The sequence below is a fragment of the Falco naumanni genome, chromosome 4 (genome assembly GCF_017639655.2).
Source record: "Falco naumanni isolate bFalNau1 chromosome 4, bFalNau1.pat, whole genome shotgun sequence".
Taxonomy (NCBI): Eukaryota; Metazoa; Chordata; class Aves; order Falconiformes; family Falconidae; genus Falco; species Falco naumanni.
The window spans coordinates 8703525-8722276 of NC_054057.1; the positions used below are offsets into that span (position 1 = coordinate 8703525).

Sequence of the window (18752 nt, forward strand, 5' to 3'; positions counted from 1 at the left end):
CCCAAATACTGCGAGAAATTGTGGTTCTGAAAAAATCTCAGATTTGGGGCTCTATTTCCTGGTGCTTCTACACACCCCTTCTTGCCTGACTCTAATCACAACCCCCTCTGCCCCCCTGGCTCTTAAAAAAAGGTTGCTTTGCAATTTAGTCTGAAATCCCCTTTGATCAGAAAGGTGGTAGGATGCTTTTTAACTCTTCTTGCTGTCCCTCTGTGTTGTTTTTTCTTTCAAATGAGGTTAGGTATAGCACCACAACCATCACACATGAGAATTTCAGAATCCTTTTCTAAGAAAAGTAACACCACCACCTCTTTGTCAATCTTAACAGTCTCATAACAGTTTAAGACTTCTTACAGTCTTGTAAGGGAAGGTTGCAGCAAAAAAAGCACAGTCAGACACTTGTAACTGTTGACTTTTCTGTTTGTGTTCATATAAGAACATGGAAAATCAAACTTCTACTTGAAGTTAACAGAAAGTGCAGGCATAACTCTTTCCTTTTTTTTTTTTTTTTTGGGGGGGGGGGTTGTCCTTGGCCCTTTGGCACCCCCCCCCCCCCCCCCCCCCCCAAAAAAAAAAATAATCTGCTCCCTAGGTATAAATCAGAAAAATAATAAGCTCTGCTAGGTATACGCTGCCCTAGAAATGCAACAGAATTGTAAACTCAGCTTTAGTGACCAGATGAAAACCACGTCTATGTCTGCTCTCCTTCAGAGCACATCAGCATAGCATTAGATACAGTCCAGAATACTTTATAATGGTTTAGGATGTTCTCATTCCCCAGATAAGGTATGATACATTTTAATCCTTGAAATGTGAAATAAAGTGTTCAATCATCAAACGGGAGACAGGGCTCATACTGTTCTTTCAGTCATGAAGTTCGGGTGGTAACAAACGAAAGGCACCACAAGTCCTTCCTGAGGCAGAGCCGGACCTGGAGGAGTGATCAACATACGGCCAAAGGAGCCCATTGCAGCCTGGCAGCTCCCAGGGGTCCTTCTCAGGACAGCTGACAGGGTGACAGACCCAGCTTATGGGTCTGGTAGCTCTCCCCCAGTCACAAGCAGGCTGCAGCCCAGTACCACCCTGTCTGGTTCTACGCACACGGGTGCCTGGCTGTAACTGTGCAGCTATAGGAACTCCCTTGGAAGGTAAATCCAGCACACATGAGCAGAACCACCATAACTTTCTTGTATAGCGGACCCAAGCTGTCTGCACTGAGTAACCCAGATGTGACCCAGAAGCATTATGATCACTCCGTAGCAGGCAAGCTGTGGCATGAGACCATGAAATATCTCTCTTTCCAGATACTGAAATAAGCTAATTTTCTCTGGCCAGAAAAGTTGACAAAAAATGGCTCAGCCTTGGAATTTTTCCTCATTTTCACAGCATTAATTTGTATCCCTTTGAAAGAACTGCCTTCACTTTTTCCTCAGGTTATGCATTATCACAAAAAAATATGCATTAACCAGAACCGCTACCTAGATTTCCCTCTGGTGTGATGAAATGCCCAACATGCCCTTGCACGGAATTATCTCCCAGCCTGGACAGAGATCATGGCCACAGGAAATTCTCCATGCAGGCATGCACGGACACAAAAGAGAAAGATTGGTATCTAGCATTTAATTCATATTACACAGGAAAATCCAAGAGATTTCTCTGTTTTTATACCTAAGCAAACATAAAGTCAGGGAATTAATAAAAGCAACCAGCATCTCAAATTCAGCCCAGAACACAACATACTGACAACGTGTGAATGAAGTAGAGAGGGGGGAGGTGAAGTAATCTGAGGGTTTAGTCCTAGAAACACATGCACACCTCAGTAACTTTATTTACATTCACCAATGTGACAGAGCTCTCTGAAAGGCTGCGAGGCTGCAAACTTGGACCTCTTAGTAGTATTTCTGCAATGTTGTTCACTCCTAGGAGTACAGTAGCCATTGATAAGACAGTGTACCTCTAGGGACAAGACCATAACCATTAGCTGCTTTTTTTGCATCTTCACAGCCACATTAGCTCCACATGCAAGCTTACGTTCCAGCCCCAGCTACCTGGTTGCCACTCCTGTCCTCTTTGCCTGCCAGGTGGGGCTGTTAGGCTTAGGGTCAGGTTGATTCAGACACATTTATTATCCTCTTCAAATAACATAAGCGTGACCATCTCAAGACATGACATGCTGCAAACCTGACTGTCCACAAAGATGCAAATGGCAAAAATATGAATGATAGGATAGATATAGCTATCTTTAAACACTTTGAAAGAAAGAGTTCTAAGAAAAGCAGCAAGCTACAATGGGATGACTCCAGACTTACAGGGACAGTCAACCCTATAGCACCTGCTATCTGGAAAAAAATACATTTTTAAGGCTTATTTAATAGTATAATGCATAAATTTACAAACAAGTTTGCATAAAATAATGAGATTACTTGTTCTTAGCTCTTTTGAGATCCACGAGCAAGTGTGAGGAATAAAAAGAGAAAAATTCTATTCTATTAACTTTTTACTCAGAGGATTGGATAAGCTGGCAGAGTAGCTAAGGACATTTTTATTTATTTAATTGTTTACAAAGCTGAAGTAAATCATGAGAGGAAACAGCAGGTAATGCCAGCACCCATCTAAGAAAATTTATCATGAAATAATATCCTTGTGAATGTATGAATTCGATTTCCTTTTCAAAAACAAAAAAAAGGCGGAACAGGACAAATGGACTTTCTTCACTGCTAAGAAGCATCCAGATACAGACACATTTTAAGAGATCTACAGTGCTGCTCCATGAGCACGCTGGAGCACTCTGAAGAGGCATAGTAACCAGGCTAACGCTGTGACTTCAAACCACTGCTGGTTAGACCCTTCCCTCCTCAAAACACAGAGCGGGGGCGACATATTCACATACCTGCGTGACCTCCCTCACTGTTTCATTCTGAAATCAGACAAAATAAACCTCCCCCATTACTTTTCCTGTGTATTTCTCCAGGGTGTCATCACAGCTAATGGGCCCAATTGCACCGTGAGATGTTGCCTGGGATATCTTATAAGCACCGAGCTATTCCTTGTTGATCCTTGGTTCAATGAACCATTTATTAAAGAATTTATCCATCATTTATTAATCTTACAACTCTAAAAGGCTTCCTGTAAGAAGTGCAATCAAGGGTTTTTTTGTCCTTCTAATACAAATCTTGAGAAACCCTCATCACTTGCACCATAAGGTAAGGGAGAGCACAGGACAAAGCGTGATCTTTGCAGACACCCACAAATAGTCCACATAAGGTAAAATAAATACAATGATGTCTGCAGGAAACATGATGGTACTTAATCACATTCAGTATCATTAATGCAACATACATTTCACAGGCAGTCCTTAAAAAAGAAAAAAAAAAAAAAAAACCAACAAGGAAATTCCAAAGGAGACAACCAGCGCAAAGCAATACAAAAGCATTCTGAATGAACACAAAACCCCTTCAAAACCAGATTGTATGGAAGGCTGGTATCAAATTTTCTTTTTAAAACCTTTAGCTAATTTTCAGATATTATTTTTTAGGGGACAGGACACCAGCAGTTGTCAATAAAGAAAAAACTGATAAAAGCCTGCTTTGGTATTAATGACAGAATAAAAGCACTGCCATAGGCAATAGGCTGCAGGAGGTCTGTTCCTTGCATGACACATTCTTTCTGTCAACAGCCACCAAGTATTCGTAGAACTGGTGGCTGTATGGTGGATCCAGGCTAGCCTCTAGCCACCTTTTTTATTCTGTTAAATGATTAACTGATTCAATAAGATGTACTTAACACATATACCAGCTGAAAAGCTGTAAACACTATTAAAGAATATTTTTTTTTAAAGAGACCAGTTATACACAAAATCAATTCTATGATTTTTGTCATTTTAGTATGGTGCCTTCAGGGAAAATTCAGCTTTGAACGGGCAGAAAAAAGAAGCAATAGTATACATTACTACTACTGGATCAGAAAGACCTTTCAATAGTAGTACGCTTATGAGATAAATCCTTAATCACATTTTGGGCTGCTGATTCTTTCATCTTTAAGAAAAAACAGGTGGGGGGGGAAAGACACAGGAAGATCAAAAGAAAGGATCTTTCTCCACCTCCATTTTGGTGATTGATGGGTGTACACTCCTAAATAAATAAATCAATCTTCCTTTTTAAATACCAGTTTTTGGGCCTATCTCATAAGATTCAGAATTGAAAAAAAATATCCAAGTAGACACACCTTTCTTCCACTACTTCTAACAGACCAAGATTTAGCAGAGCAACTTTGAAGGTGAATTAATACTACTGCCTTTTCCCAGGTTTTACCTAAAAATTTATAGAATCTCTTATAATAAAACAAAATATTCCAACTCAAAAATAGCTATTTCATAGTTTTGTAAAAATAGTTTATTTACCAGCTTATTACTGCACAGTTATCAAGAATTGTCTCACAAATGGAAAAATTGACATTTTTATTATGCCAGCAAAACTGAAACATGTCTACTGATTAAACTGGAGTGGTCATATGTAGTTCTTACAGAACAAAATGTAGTGCTGAATTTACAGCTAGGTCATCACTTATTCTTTCAGCTGGTTTTTTTGATATGACTTATTTCCTGGAAAAAGTTGTATTTCCCACAGTGAATGTTAGTTCATGGCAAATTGATATACTAATTTATCATTATAAACAAAAACATAACTTTAATAATACAAAGAATATTTGAAATATTAAAAAAAAACCCTAGACTGTAAATATTTCTAGTTAAGTCACTGAGAAATTTTTCATTGACTTAGCAAGTGTTGACGTCTGTCTTTCTGTGCAAGAATGTAATATTTAAGGATGTAATCTCAATGAACCTAAAGGTTTTCTTTTTCCTTTAATTCAATTACATCAATCATATACTTTATTTACTGATAATTTGTCTTCCAGAATATTTGAGGCAAGTTATAATTTCAAAATCATTGATCTTTGCAGAAATTATTTATTTAAAAAAAAAGCTTTTTACAGAAGTTGACAGTAGAGTATAACCTTGTTCACTTAAGTGAAAATAGGAATATATCTACCAAAATAATTTCTATCTTGTAATGAAAGCAAGTCCTTTGAAAATGAAGACTGTTTTTCTTGATGTCTTTATCTACAATTCAGAACCATATCAGTCAGCTATAAAAATGTTTTGTGGTCCATGAAACTGGTCCAGAGTTAAAACATGTGTGTGTGTGTGTTGCTTTTTAAAACAAATATTTTAAAGAGCTAATGCATATATGAGTTAAAAACCCTATAATGTCTGTGTATATGTTTCATGTGGTCTTTGAAACACCCAGAAAGTACCTCTGATTGTCTCTCAAGGAATAAGATTTTCAGACTATGCAAGTGACTGGTCATAAAGCAAAACTTGTACAACTTTAATTAAACAAGGTATGGATGGTTGGTAGTTGTAAAACCGCCTTTGCTACAGCTAGTCAAAACTCACCTGTAATAGGTCTTATTTGCTAAGTCTTTATATGACCTCAGGGTTTCTCCAAGGAGCTACAGCATGAACTACATTCAGTATAAGTGCAATTACAGATGAATTTGGGAAATGGTCCAAGTCCCCTTTTTTGTGTTTCTGAACACAGGGTACATATAAAATACACATTCGAGTCCTCATGGTCTTTTAATTAATAAAATGTAAGACACCAGGCTGTATCTAGGCCTGTAAAAGACTTTAAAAACATTTCTTCCTTTTCAATTTTTTCCATAAAAATAAGACATTTAATTATAAATGTCTTATTTGCATAAGCAAGTATTATAAGTAAAAAAGGAACTATTTACAAACCCTTTACCTCCTCAAAACCCCCTTCTCCTAACCCTAAAAAAAACTCAAAAAAACACCTACCATACATGCAGCTCTGAAGAGCTCTTCTAACTGGCAAAGCACATACTAAACATATTCCCTGTTTCTTCCATGCTTTCTGCTGTCAGTCTTACCTGGTTGAGCTAACAAACTTTAAATGGAAAATCTGAAGATATTTTCCACTAAGTCTGCCATCAACCTAGTACAACAAACAGAAAAGCACTAAAATGAACAACAAAACAAAACAAACACCCCCTGCCCCACCCCCAGTTTGATAACTTGGTTTCTACGGAAAATCTAGAGGTGATTGCATGAATTATCTAGGAACTGGTGAGTCAATGAGCTATTTGGCTGCTAACGCATATATTCTCTCACCATTCCAGGATATTCCAGAATACAGTCTGCTCCTCTGCATTTGCTCAAGAATCAGTTTGCTTTTCTTTTTCTCATCTTCACTCCACATATACCACGAAGGACACTTTCACCTTACTTCCAAAACATACCCTGTGCCTCTCTGAGAGTTGCTGGAAGGGAACTGCCACTCACATTTAACACTTGGTAAAAAGCTATAGCAATGTCCATAAAGAATGATACATCTCTAAAGGCTCAAGTCTCAAATACAACTTATTTGTTTGCATAAGAAGGTGGAAAGAGGAGAGGGAGAGCATCTATGAGCTCACATGATATCTGCAGGAACAGGGAGTAGAAAGGCAGCTCTATTTTTGTCACCTAAGTATTTACACTCACATGCACCAACCAGGAGGAAATCAGTTTCTCTTTACTGAAGGTAGAAAAGACACAGACCCTTCGTACTTTGATGATCAGCCAGGAGGAAAGTCAAGCTAGAAAAGATGTAACTGAGTCATTGCGGAATAAATGCTTCCCCGATACGTTCTTCCTTTGGGCAGTGAGAAAGCTGAAGTAAACTGTGCTTCTATCCCACCTCCTCCATTGACAGGATGGTGCCCCATGCATCCTGAAACAACTTTATCTGCTTTGAATACCTTACATCTCTAGGTGACTGTACATCCTCCTTCAATATCCTGCCTCCTGACAGGTGTGAGGACCTTGAAAATGAAAAGTTGTTCCCTGAATATTCACTGCTGTAGCTTAAGCAATCACGAAGTAGCTGAGACAGTAATTAAGCAGAATAAATCAAAGTGCATGCCGCAGAATTCTTTAGAAGAAGAGCCCATCCCTGCCCCCAACAGATATTTTTTACATAAAAATCTGGAATGCAAAGTATTTGTCACATGGTATTTCATTTCTGGTACACTGGAAAGAACAACCTCTCCCTGCAACAAATGATGCATAATCAAAATAAATCTGTTTTCTTCAAAATTCTTATAGACCTAATGATTGATAAGAAGCCAGGAAAAGCTAACCAGTTAAACTATTAACACTTGCAGCTTAGTTTAATCTGTGGTGGGAAAGGGGGTAGGCCAGCTTTTAATTCACATTATTACCAAGTCAAAAGCATCTTTGCCAACAGGCAGGCCACCCTGGCAAGGGGGACTTCAAACTAGGAACAGTATGGGGAGGAGATGACGACCAACAAACAAGTGAGGAAGCGGTGAGGTGGACTGACAACTGGCTGAACTGCTGGGCTCAGAGGGCTGTGACCCACAGCATGAAGTCCAACTGGACGCTGCTCAGCAGTGTTATGACTGGGGCGTTGGTGTTATGGCAAATACTGTTTAACTTCATTCATTTTTACAACAGTAGATGATTATAGGTATTCTTAAGCAGATGGAAAGCAGGCTGTATTTCTACAATAAACTTGCAGGTAGGGGAAACATATTGCTGAAAGTGAATTATCTCTATTGACAAGTTGAGGTCTCTAAGAGCGTTGCAATTAGAAGGGGTGAAGGGATGGGGGAGAAGGATGGTAAATTAACTTTAAAAAACAGAAACCCAACCACAGCAAAGAAGCCATGTCACACTTGCTGACTGTCACAGCACTTTACTGCTGAACTTCTCAGGCATGTGTTTTTGCCTTTTTCTTACATGAAAGTCTTAGAACAAAGTCTACTCTTCCCATGGGCTGACAAGGCTGATTTCACTGGAAATTTTTATACAGAACAACAACAGAAAAAGAATCTGTTAGATTTCTATTTAAAATGAGACATTCGAATGAAAAGGTCAGAGACGACATCTGACATTTGGGCTGGGTAAAGGGAAATGAGACAAAAAGTGGACTTTTGCAAGGTGCATTGGCACAAAGGAGCAACTGAAGTTGTGTGAACAGAAGACATAAAATAGGTAAGAAAATGCCTGCAGAAAATCAAAGAGTGTCAGCTCCTGAGGTCTGAAAAAGTAAAGACAAACCAAAATAAAAGAAAGGCCATAAAATCAGAAGACAAGGTTCAAGAAGGTGTCATTGTGGAAGTACAAGGAGAACAAGATTTTACAGAAGAAACAGATGGTACCAAAGGTAGGAAGGACATGAGGAAGTCTGGAGAAGACTGTTGGAGGTGCAACCCATGAGAGTGTATTACCACAGAGTGTTGGCAGAATGCCAGGGGGTCCAAGGGTAGACTCAGGAGAAAAGGAGCATGAAGGAATTTTGTTAGATAAGCTTTCTAAGGAGTTTAAAAATTAAAGGGGCTTGGAATGTGACTATTCATACACCATACAAATTGTAGAAGTCTGTTCTTGGCAGAACAGAGGAGAGATGGACCAAATCAAAAAACAGCATTGCATGGGCAGAGTTTCACACTGAGCAAGTCTGTATCTAAGTTCTCCCATACACAATCAAACCACAAGAGATATGCCAAAAAGGTAATAAAAACCTACATATAATGTCAATTATCTTATAGAAAGAGATGGTTTTCAACTCCAAGTTTACAAGTTATCTGATTTTTGAAAGGGCAAACTCAGTAATCTTTTAAAAAGTAAATTTATCTTTTTAGCAATATTATCTGTGGAAATAATATCCGGCAACATATATCAATTGCTTTGCAAAGGATGTTAATTACTGAACTTTAAAAAGATCTTCAATACCTTTCAAAAAAAATGCAAGCTTAATTTTCTGTTAATACAAGGTGCATCCTACATTCCTGATAATAGTTGTAGTCTAAGTAAAGAAGAACCAATTACTTCTAGAAATTAAACATTCTGAAATTTCAGATACTGAACTGGTTGCATAGATTGTACTGGGAATTCTTTTCTGACAATGATGAGACGATGTTCACCACTTGAGGACTAGTGAATCACTCTGCACAGAAAGAATTTGAATGTTACTTAAAGAGCTAACTTAACATTAAATTTATTTTTATATATCCATGTAGATTTATATAAAATTAAAATGCTGGAATTGTTTGGAAATATTTTGAATAAGTGGTTAAATCCTCTTTCTTATCTTGCTACATTATATAAAATGGTGTATTTGGCAAAGCCCCACACAAAGTGCTATTTTCTGTTGCCATGATGCAAACAAATATCACCATAGCATAAAATGACTGCCATGGTTTTAAAATGAGTATAAAGGGAAGGAACAACCAAGTTTCAGGATAGTGCTCTAAAGAATACATCACAAAAGGCAGCCAGATGTCAATATTGATAAGCTTATAATAATTGAATGGGCGTTTGCTGGTGTAATGCAGCTCTGCTAAGTGCATTCCTGTGTCAGTACACAGCAGGAGAAGTATTAATTTTTAAATGTGCAACAACAAACATGAGTTAAAACCTGCTTAGATGTACAATTTGACACGAGGGCACATCAAAAGCTGAAGATCATTTTAATCCATTCTAAAATAAGCATATATCTATAAAATGTTAATCAGATAAACAATAACTGTCATTTTACAAGTAATCAGTGATATATCCATTTCATGTCATCACGGGCATACCAAAGTGATTTCTCACTGAGTGTATCCTGAAAATTTGTATCTCTCATAAGGTAAATCATTAGCCTTTCAAACACAGATCTGGCAACCTCTCTTCTGCGTGGCCCCTCATATGATGTTTTAATAAATTACTATCCTAAAGCTTTCATAAGAGTAAGGTTTTTATGATGTTTAAGGAGAAACTAGATAAAATACATTTTACATATTAACTATTTTAGTTCTAGGTAAAGTTGAAACATCTAGGTTGAAACTGGATGTAAGGAAAAGCTGCAAAATATAATTGTGTACTACTTCAAAGCCTTGCTTCAGTCTGGAAGCTTGGAAATTCTCAAATACGTTCAATGCAAAAACTGAAGGATGAAAAAAATCCCTTCCATTATTGAAGGTTTGGAAAATAAGACAAAGGTGAAATTATTTGTCCAAATGCACAGAAAAGGCAGACATTGCGAGCATAGATGTTGATTTATGAATATTCAGCAGCACTGGGAAGCATAATATTTTCTGATTTAAAGTATTAAAATGTTGTAAAAGAATGATGAATGATGCTTCTTTGTAACTGAAATATAACTATTTTATTAGAAAGCTAGTATTTAAAATCAGAAAAAATGTCAGTATTATTGTTCCCCTACTTCAGAAACTGGTAAGGAGAAAAGGACTACTAAGGCCATATATACCTTGTTTCTAAGATATGCAGAGATCAAATAGCTATCATGGGTGGAAAAAATTTAAATAAATCCGAGAGCAGTAGTAGATTGGAAAATTCAACAGTAATGAAATTTTACAGAATTTTGAAAGCCACTCTTTCTGTCTATAGATAAACTTTTCCTAGACAGTTCCTTTGACACTTTAAAATTGCAAACTTAAAAGTCTTGGTTCACCATATCTTTACAAAATGTAAACCTGGAATAAGTTCACTGCCTTTGATATGCAACATAGGTCAATGCTGACTGCATAACCTATATCTCCCCACACTGTCTTTGCTTTGTGTTAGCAGAATTTAGCAAAACTTGGCCACACTATACAGCCAAAATAAATTTATGGCAGCTGTGAATCACTAGCATAACAGAATCTTTTTCCAAATTCATGAAAGAAACTTCACATTATTTTGTTTCAGAAGCAAATAAAAGCAAGAATGCATTTATTTTGCTAATGGATATTCCCAAAGACATAATAAATCTTATAATTTCATATAATGTAATGACAATTAGATGACATAAGAATAGTCATGCTTCTCAATACGCAAAATAATTTCTAAAGTTGTATGTCCTGCTCATGGAAAATCATGAAAAAAATGCATTCATTCATTTCTCAACCATGCTGAAATCAGATTCACAGAAGGAATGTTTGAAAAGGTCTAACTTTTCCAAAATGTACCTCTGAAAATCCAGAAAGTACATAAATTAAATCATGGTACATTAAAACAAATGTAATTTTGAGGACAAATTATTCTGTCTCCTGGATTCTGTTTTTACAGAATGTGGAGCAATATGTAAATTTTAAAAATTACAAATAAGAACTTCGATAGATTATTTGTCCTTCCATGTCATATGTTAATTTCTTCTTTGGAAAGCTTGGAGGTCTATATACTGAAAAGGTTACATGAGAGAGTGTTCACGAAAGTGTGACTCCCAAAAACTTATCAATGTTGGTTCTTATCAATAGTGTTGCAATTCACACAAACCTTCCTTTTTGTCTTCTGCAGCAATCTTCACTTTTGTGTCTGTTATATCTTTGAAAGAGGCCAGAAAGAGTACTACATCTCCTTTTTCATTCTTTATAGGGACAATATCCAGTAGGCACCAGAATGAAGACCCTGTAAGGATAAAGAACGAATTTAATTCAAACAGCTGTCTTTTACAGAGAGAGAGGGGGGAAAAAAAAAAAAAGCGAACTACTAAATCTACAACTAATGTAATTCTAAAAAAATATCTTATTTAGGAGATCAGTAGTCAGGGAATCACAGATGTTCAGCTCATGTAAATCTCTTTGCATCACTGGTTCAAGCTCAGTAATACTGCTTTCTCTAGAAGCAAGACATTAATTTAAATGCAGAATTTATCTACAGGGATCATTAATAGAGTTTAATGAAGCTGCTTACTCCTCTGAAACCATGCTTTCCTTTGAACTCTCAACTGATGTTGCTTATTTTACTGGAATAGCTTTCACTTTGTTAACTTGACATCTGAAGCTTCCATGTTTACTATTGAATCATTCTACCTTAATCGTCTGACTTGATACTCATTAAAACCTCTTGACAGAAGACCTGATACTCAAAGCATCATTCCACTAATTCAAAGATATTTAAACTAATCAGACGTCAGACTTAGATTAGAAATAGAATTAACTCCTTGCATCTTACAGATGGTGAGATATATAATACCACATGTAATCTGTAAAATGAATATCAGCTATCTTCTTTACAGTCTATAACGTTCGCCTCGCTAAGACAATGCTGAGTTTGGCAATATTTTTAATTCATGTCAATCTTTCTCTGCCCACATCTGCCACAGAATTATACAGCTTAAAATAAATTTTTACTGCAGTCACTGATTGTGTCATGTGACCTCATTGCAAGGTATGTTGTTCAGTTCTGACAACATCATTCATAAATCTGCTGTTACTTAGAACAGAAAACAATGAATGCCTAGATGCTGGTAAGGCACCAGAAGTATAACAGAGATCTTAGCAAACATCCTAGATCCCAGCTCCATCCATTCTGGGATAATTCAGCCCAGTGCCAGGCTTTTGTCTTTCTCAGTTTTTGGGTATCAACACTACCTCCCTCCACCCACCATCAGCCTACTAATATTATTTAAAAGATATATATGTACTGCTACAGAATTACTTTTTTAGGTTTAAATTTCTTTTCTGGGTACCTCTTTACACTTCCACAATCGTGTTGCTTCCCAACATACTATTTTTCACATTCATTTACAAACAGAAGTCTACTTTCATTCAGAAAAAGAAATAGGAATAGTTCCCTGGTCCACTGCCACCACAACTGGCTACTGCCAAATGATCAGCTGAGCTTTAGAGGTGTCCTTAGAAAGAGCAAGCAGGTTAGCCACATCCCTCTCTATTTGCTGTCTTCTGAACTCTGCAGTTTTGAAAATGAACTGGACACACTAAGATCACAATTCAGCTTTCTAAATTAAATTTTCAACTGGATTTTCCCTGACTGCCTGTTGAAGGCCGTAGGTAAGCATTGGGGATGAAACAACGGCTTCCCTTTTGAAGGACCACCACAGCTGAAGGTATAAAAGTATGCTTCAAAGGAAATTCTTCTGGTTCTCTCTCTGTCCTGGTCAAACTTTCCAAGAGGCAGACAGGCAGCTCTGAGAGTAGCATTACTAGTTCAGTCATCAGGTAACTCTTCCACTTGAGGCATTTAAAGAAGGGGCAGGGATAACCGGGAACAGGAGGACAGAAGGCTGGAGGAGAGAAAAATCATGGGAAGAAGCAGACTGGCTTTATGTTGGGTTTAAAGTTACTCATTTTGAGGTTGAAGGCAGAGCAAGCAAAGAAGTCCTGTTAAAAGAAGGTAGGACTGGTGTCAGAAGCAAGATATTTCTTCTTCTTCTTCTTCCATTTTAATTCTCCATTCTTAAATAATTTTCTGTACAGATTTGACTTTTTTATCAAAACTTCTGGGAAAAACTGCTTGGTGGTGTTACTGTCAGAAGTGTTCTAGATGGCCACCACCCTTTCAATCTGAAGTGATGCATTCAAAGAGAGGAAGCATTAAGCAATTTTACTTTCCTGCTTAAATATAGAATCACAGATCTCTACAAAATATTGTTATAACTCTTAAACTGGCCAAATTCTTACTTGTAAAATTACATTCTGCCTGTCTGCATTCTAGCAGTAGTTTCAGCTGGACAAAAAGTCACTCAATTCCTTCTTCTAAACACCAATAGCTGCAATGATCTTTTAAACAGCTGTTTTAATCTCCTCCAGAAGTAGGAGTGTATCTTATTCTTTGCTTGTCTTACACACACGCGCACATGCACGCACATCATTAAAGCTGCTCCTGGAAGAAAATTGTGGACATCAGCAGTGTTCAAACAAACCTAAGTTATGTTATGCTAAGAAGCACACCTGGTAACGTTATCTGAAATGATAAGTTGGTAGGTTTAAGGAAGTTATGGTAACATGGTTCATCAATAGAAACAGAGACAAATCCTTTTAATTTTTCATGTTTTAATGCATTTACTCTTTTGTATAATCAGAGTGCATTTGAATTGTTTGCAGGTGAACTGGTCACTGAAAACATTCCATCCTGTCAATATTTAACATCATTTCCTGTTTCCCTTCAATCATATTTTCTCTCATTATCTACCCTCCTCCTCCTCCTCTATAAATATGTCTGAAAATATTGTGACTAAGCAAAGCAAAGATGCGTAAAAAATGGTATGCACCACTAAAGAAACACATATCCAATACATGCAATAGGCTACTTCTCTCCTGAAGAGCTCCAGGCAAGTGCTGTGCATGGTGCAGCTGCCAGTCTCGGCATTACTTATACACTAAACCTTCAGAAGTCCTAAGCTGAACTTGTTGGTGTTGGTTTTTTTGTTTTTCTGCCTTTACTCTGAAAGGAGCAAATAAATATGAAGTATTCTTCAGGACTAGAGGAGATGATTCATTTTAAGTCACTACTAGGTCAATATGTGGTTGCACTTTGTCAAGAACAGAAGCGTGCAATCTTTCACTACTGAGGAGCATTCTTAGAAAAATATACTGATCCAACACAATCTGTTACATAGCTTTTACTGAAAGCCAGCATCATATAATTCTGTAAGCCAAAAGAACTTTCTACTCATCAAAAAAAAAAAGTAGCGCTCTGCTTTGTTACAGTTCTTTTGAGTGCACTCATCTGTGAGACAGAAATTCCTTCCCTGCTTCAGATGGTGCATACAAAGGTCTTCTGTATTGTCAAGAGTCCTCTATCACAGAAATTTCTTCTGGAGGTTTATTTATGTACAGACTCTTTATTGCTTCAAGCCACCATTCTTGGAGAAAGAGTCTAATCTTTCCCTTGCATTATGAACTGGAGTTTCAAAATATATTTTAATATCCTCAAGGCTTATATAAGCACATCACAGGGAAGGAAAAAAAGAGACCAAATGAAGCATAATCTTATCACAAAGCAATTTGGCTATAGTCCACCTTTTATACATACATAAAGAGAGTGCTTTACGGTCACTCTCTCAAGCACCCTTTCTACCTTTCCTCGCTCCAACAGCTGGAAAACTGTCCTCAGACTGAAATCAAAACAAAGGTCAACAGACCAAGAAATTTAAAAGGGAGATTTTATACAAAACCCTGCCATTAGAATGCCAATAGCCTTCAGAGCCAAGCATTGCTTTCACTAGAAAGCAAAGCCTGCTTAAACCAAGGAACAGACTCAGACCGTTAGCCCTTTTGGTGAGCTATGTGTGTTCATCATACAGAAACACTCAATCTTCAGTCATGTCCACCCTAGACAAAGCCCAATGAAATACTCAGGATGGAAATCTTTGGTGGATATATGGTTATTGAAGAGGTATAATAATATAGAAATGAAATGGGATTATTGACAACCAGCTTATATAATTCTTTAACAAAATAATTAAATCCATCTCGTCAAAAATTTTAATTGAGCTTTTCTGCAGTAAGTGTCTTGTTAACCACACTTATTCCTATTAAAAAATTTCTTAGAAGCAGTAATATAGATGCAAAGCTATGTTTTCTTTTCGCCCTTTACAGCCTGGGAGTTGTTTTGTCCAGGCTCAAAAGCTTAAGGCTTCCTTTTTTTTGGCTACGTGTCAACCATCAGTGGTTATATCCACTTCCAGACCTTCACTTCCTCAGGACTTTGCTTGCCACATCACTCTCCAGACAGACATTGAGCTGGCTTGTGTTGCCCCTTCCATCACTCAATGGCAGAAGATAATAAATGAACAAATTCCTGTGGTTTATTTCCACCTCTCTGTGGTGAGAGGAGGAGGGATTAAGATGCAGACCTCTTTCTTGAAGCTCTGCATCTGCCCATAACGTATCAGACTAACCAAATGTAATGTTTCATAGGTACCTGAAGAAAAAAAGAAAGTTTAAATGTTTTGCATATCAGACACATAAGGTTTTGGCACAAGGCAATCACTTCACAAGGAATAATTATCAGGATATATAAGCAGAAGAGGGCAGAATTAGGCCACACAGGGCATCATAAGTCTGGCACATTTCTTTGTTTCAGTACTTGACTTAGTAAACTAAATGTTCTTCTAAGTAGATGCAAATAAAGCCTTAAAAAATAAATTAAAACACACCACCCTATTTCTGGCCATTTTTTATGTAGAAGACAAAGATAAAAATATTTTTATACAGATATCTGTAATAACTCGTCAACAAAGTTGATGCTAAATCCTCAGCATTACAACACAGTCTCATTGACAGAGTCACTAATTGTTAACAGAATAAACCTACTGCTGGGTACAGGATAATGCCAGAGATGTTTTAGCTTGATCATTTCCACTTTTCCATCACAGAAAGTGTGGACTCCCAGACTGACAGACCAGGATGCCAAAGACTTTTTCTGGGGAAACCAAAGTCTCTTTCATTGGCTTATTCAAAGATTCCCAGTGTCACCGATAGCATTTCATTTTGAATGTTCTGTGGTTTTGACAAGATATCAACTTTTTGTTGAGGAGAGCAAGGTGCAAAAAAGAAAGCAATGGTTTAAAAAAAATACAAGTGAAGAGAAAGAGAATGGGGCTGAAAGAAAAAGTACAGCTATAAATTGAGTACTTTCTTGCAAATATCACAGCTTTGACAATGACCAATTAAGACAGCCAATGCAAGGTTACGTTGCTTTAAGTAAATAAGCACCTTATTCTTCTCCATCATTTCTGCAGAAGTGGCATGTATAAATTAACAAAATCTATTTTCTTTTTCCTCCACTACTGCAGCTGTAGATGACAGCCTGTGTGTGATACCCTAGTGACAGTCTTTGGTCTGACAATATCGCAAGAAAAACTAACAGAACACATATGGACTATCAGGTAGATGACTTATGTGGTCACTGATGGTTGTGCTAACGCTTGTGTAGGAGTAGTAAAGAGGGGTCAAGGACTTGTTTCCCCAGGTTCTGTATGGCAAACAGATCATACTTGTATCCTGCAAGTAACTCTCCCTACAAGCTTTAACAGTCAATGCAAATCCATTCCAAAATACCTTAAACCAGAATACAGTGTATCCCAAGAGTGTGGTAGAGGAAAGGTGATACTTAAGATACCTTAGTAACAAAGTAAAAATTGTATTTCAGTATAAATAAGTAGGTATTAATCCTGTGGAGCCGATTTAGAAACCTCCGTTAAAAATATCTCTGCATGCTTCTGTACAGGCTATAGAGTACCGTGTGAAATTATTCAGATCTATCACATCTCACCAGAGAATGTGTAATTCCTCCTCCATGTGTCCACTCTTCTTTTCTGTGCCCAAACTACACTGTGGTCCTGCTACTGCCAGGTAACTCAGTGACTCACATGCCACGTTCCCCAGCACGTCTAACTTTTTCTGCCATCACTGCCATGATGGAGAGATGGAAATGATGTTCTAAGAGAAGACACTTCTCAGCACAGCAGTCTCCGATCCTTGCCTCTCCTGCAAACTGCCAGTGTTAAGCAGAAAGGCTTAACTCACCACCTCAAAGTCTCCATTTATTACTATGTGCACAGACTACCTCTGTTATGGCAGCTCCTAGTTTGAGTGCCTGACTTTTCCAACTTCGTGCTCTTCACATATTTTTTATGCAACAGCTAGTACAGTCTGCAGTGCACATTTTATGTAAATTAGTTTATGAGCTCATTAGTTTATGAGCTCCAGCTCATCTACATTTCAGCTTTTTTTACTCAGCTTTCCTGTCTCTCCTTTTATAACTCCACTCTTTCCTACTTAATGAAACTCTTGTTTCAGAATCCTCTAGTTGCATTTGAGTTTCATTGAGCAAAAGCAGAGAAGCTAAGCAATGCCTGTTAAAGCCATGTGACGTACATTATCCTTATGTGTACTACTTATTTTTTGTCTGCTCTAATTTCCTTTTCCTATCTCCATCCAGATTAGAAAAGAAAACTGCGTTTAAGGAGATAAATACTTCCCTGATGTAATACATTTACCAGGTTACATTTATAACAATTAGAAAAATACACAGGATTATCTAAAAACTCAGTTAAGTCAATGAAATGCATTATGTTTAAATGCAAAAAGCTTCAGGGCGGATTCATAAATATTATCAGTCTGCAACCTCCCTTTCCTCCACCTCCAATGATCATTACTCATCATAATATTACAAGGCATTCAGCATTTGTCAGCTAAATCCTGGGAGAGTACTAATTGAGACAGTCTATTATATAAATAAATATCCAATATCTATAGTTAAAGTGGGAAAAAAACCCAACATAAAACATAACCAACAAAACCCAAACGAAAATACTTTTTCTTCAATAGGTTTGTATGGACTGTTTCAGAAATAGTCAGGCTCAACCCTTCCTAAGCAGTCCAGTCTTTACTGTCTTCAGTTGAATTCTGCTTTTTTCATTGCTTTGAGTTGAGCAATCCTAAAATGAGCAAAAAATTGTTTCCCTTGATGACTGTATTTTTGAAATCTATTGCTAAAACACTGTTTACAACTTACGGTCCTTATTCCTTTTGGGTTTTCAGAGCTTCTAATCCAACATGTAGATGTAATCATTGCATTAAATATGATTTCTCAGTCTACTGAGGGTTGTACTTTTAAAAAAGAAAGCCAAGACATTTTCTAAGGCCAGGGTGATCTTTCGTATACATGTATCTGTGCATATGTATTTACATGTATACACACATATATATGAAACCCCCATGTATTTATAAACTAGTTTTTTCATTTCTCTCTTTCTCCCTATAAGCTACTTAATCTTTTTGAAATTGTGTCTGGTATTTTGACATCAGGAAGAGTTTTAGTCCACATTCATCTAAAGACAACCACGTTTTCAAATGACATTACTGTGCTTTCGAGCTTATATTCTCTTCAAAAGAAGTTTTAAAGATGACACAAAACTTCTTGTAAGCAA

The 18752-nt window shown here is 37.1% G+C and overlaps 1 protein-coding gene across 2 annotated transcripts in view; it reads right to left on the reverse strand.

Annotated features, from left to right (window-relative positions):
• The window catches only part of KCNH8 (potassium voltage-gated channel subfamily H member 8), a 195679-nt gene that overhangs the window by 105897 nt on the left and 71030 nt on the right, over window positions 1–18752 (reverse strand). For both annotated transcript variants that reach the window (XM_040592963.1, XM_040592962.1), the window contains exon 3: window positions 11348–11479. In XM_040592963.1, coding sequence (XP_040448897.1) covers window positions 11348–11479 — 132 coding nt within the window. The remainder of the gene's footprint in view (window positions 1–11347; window positions 11480–18752) is intronic.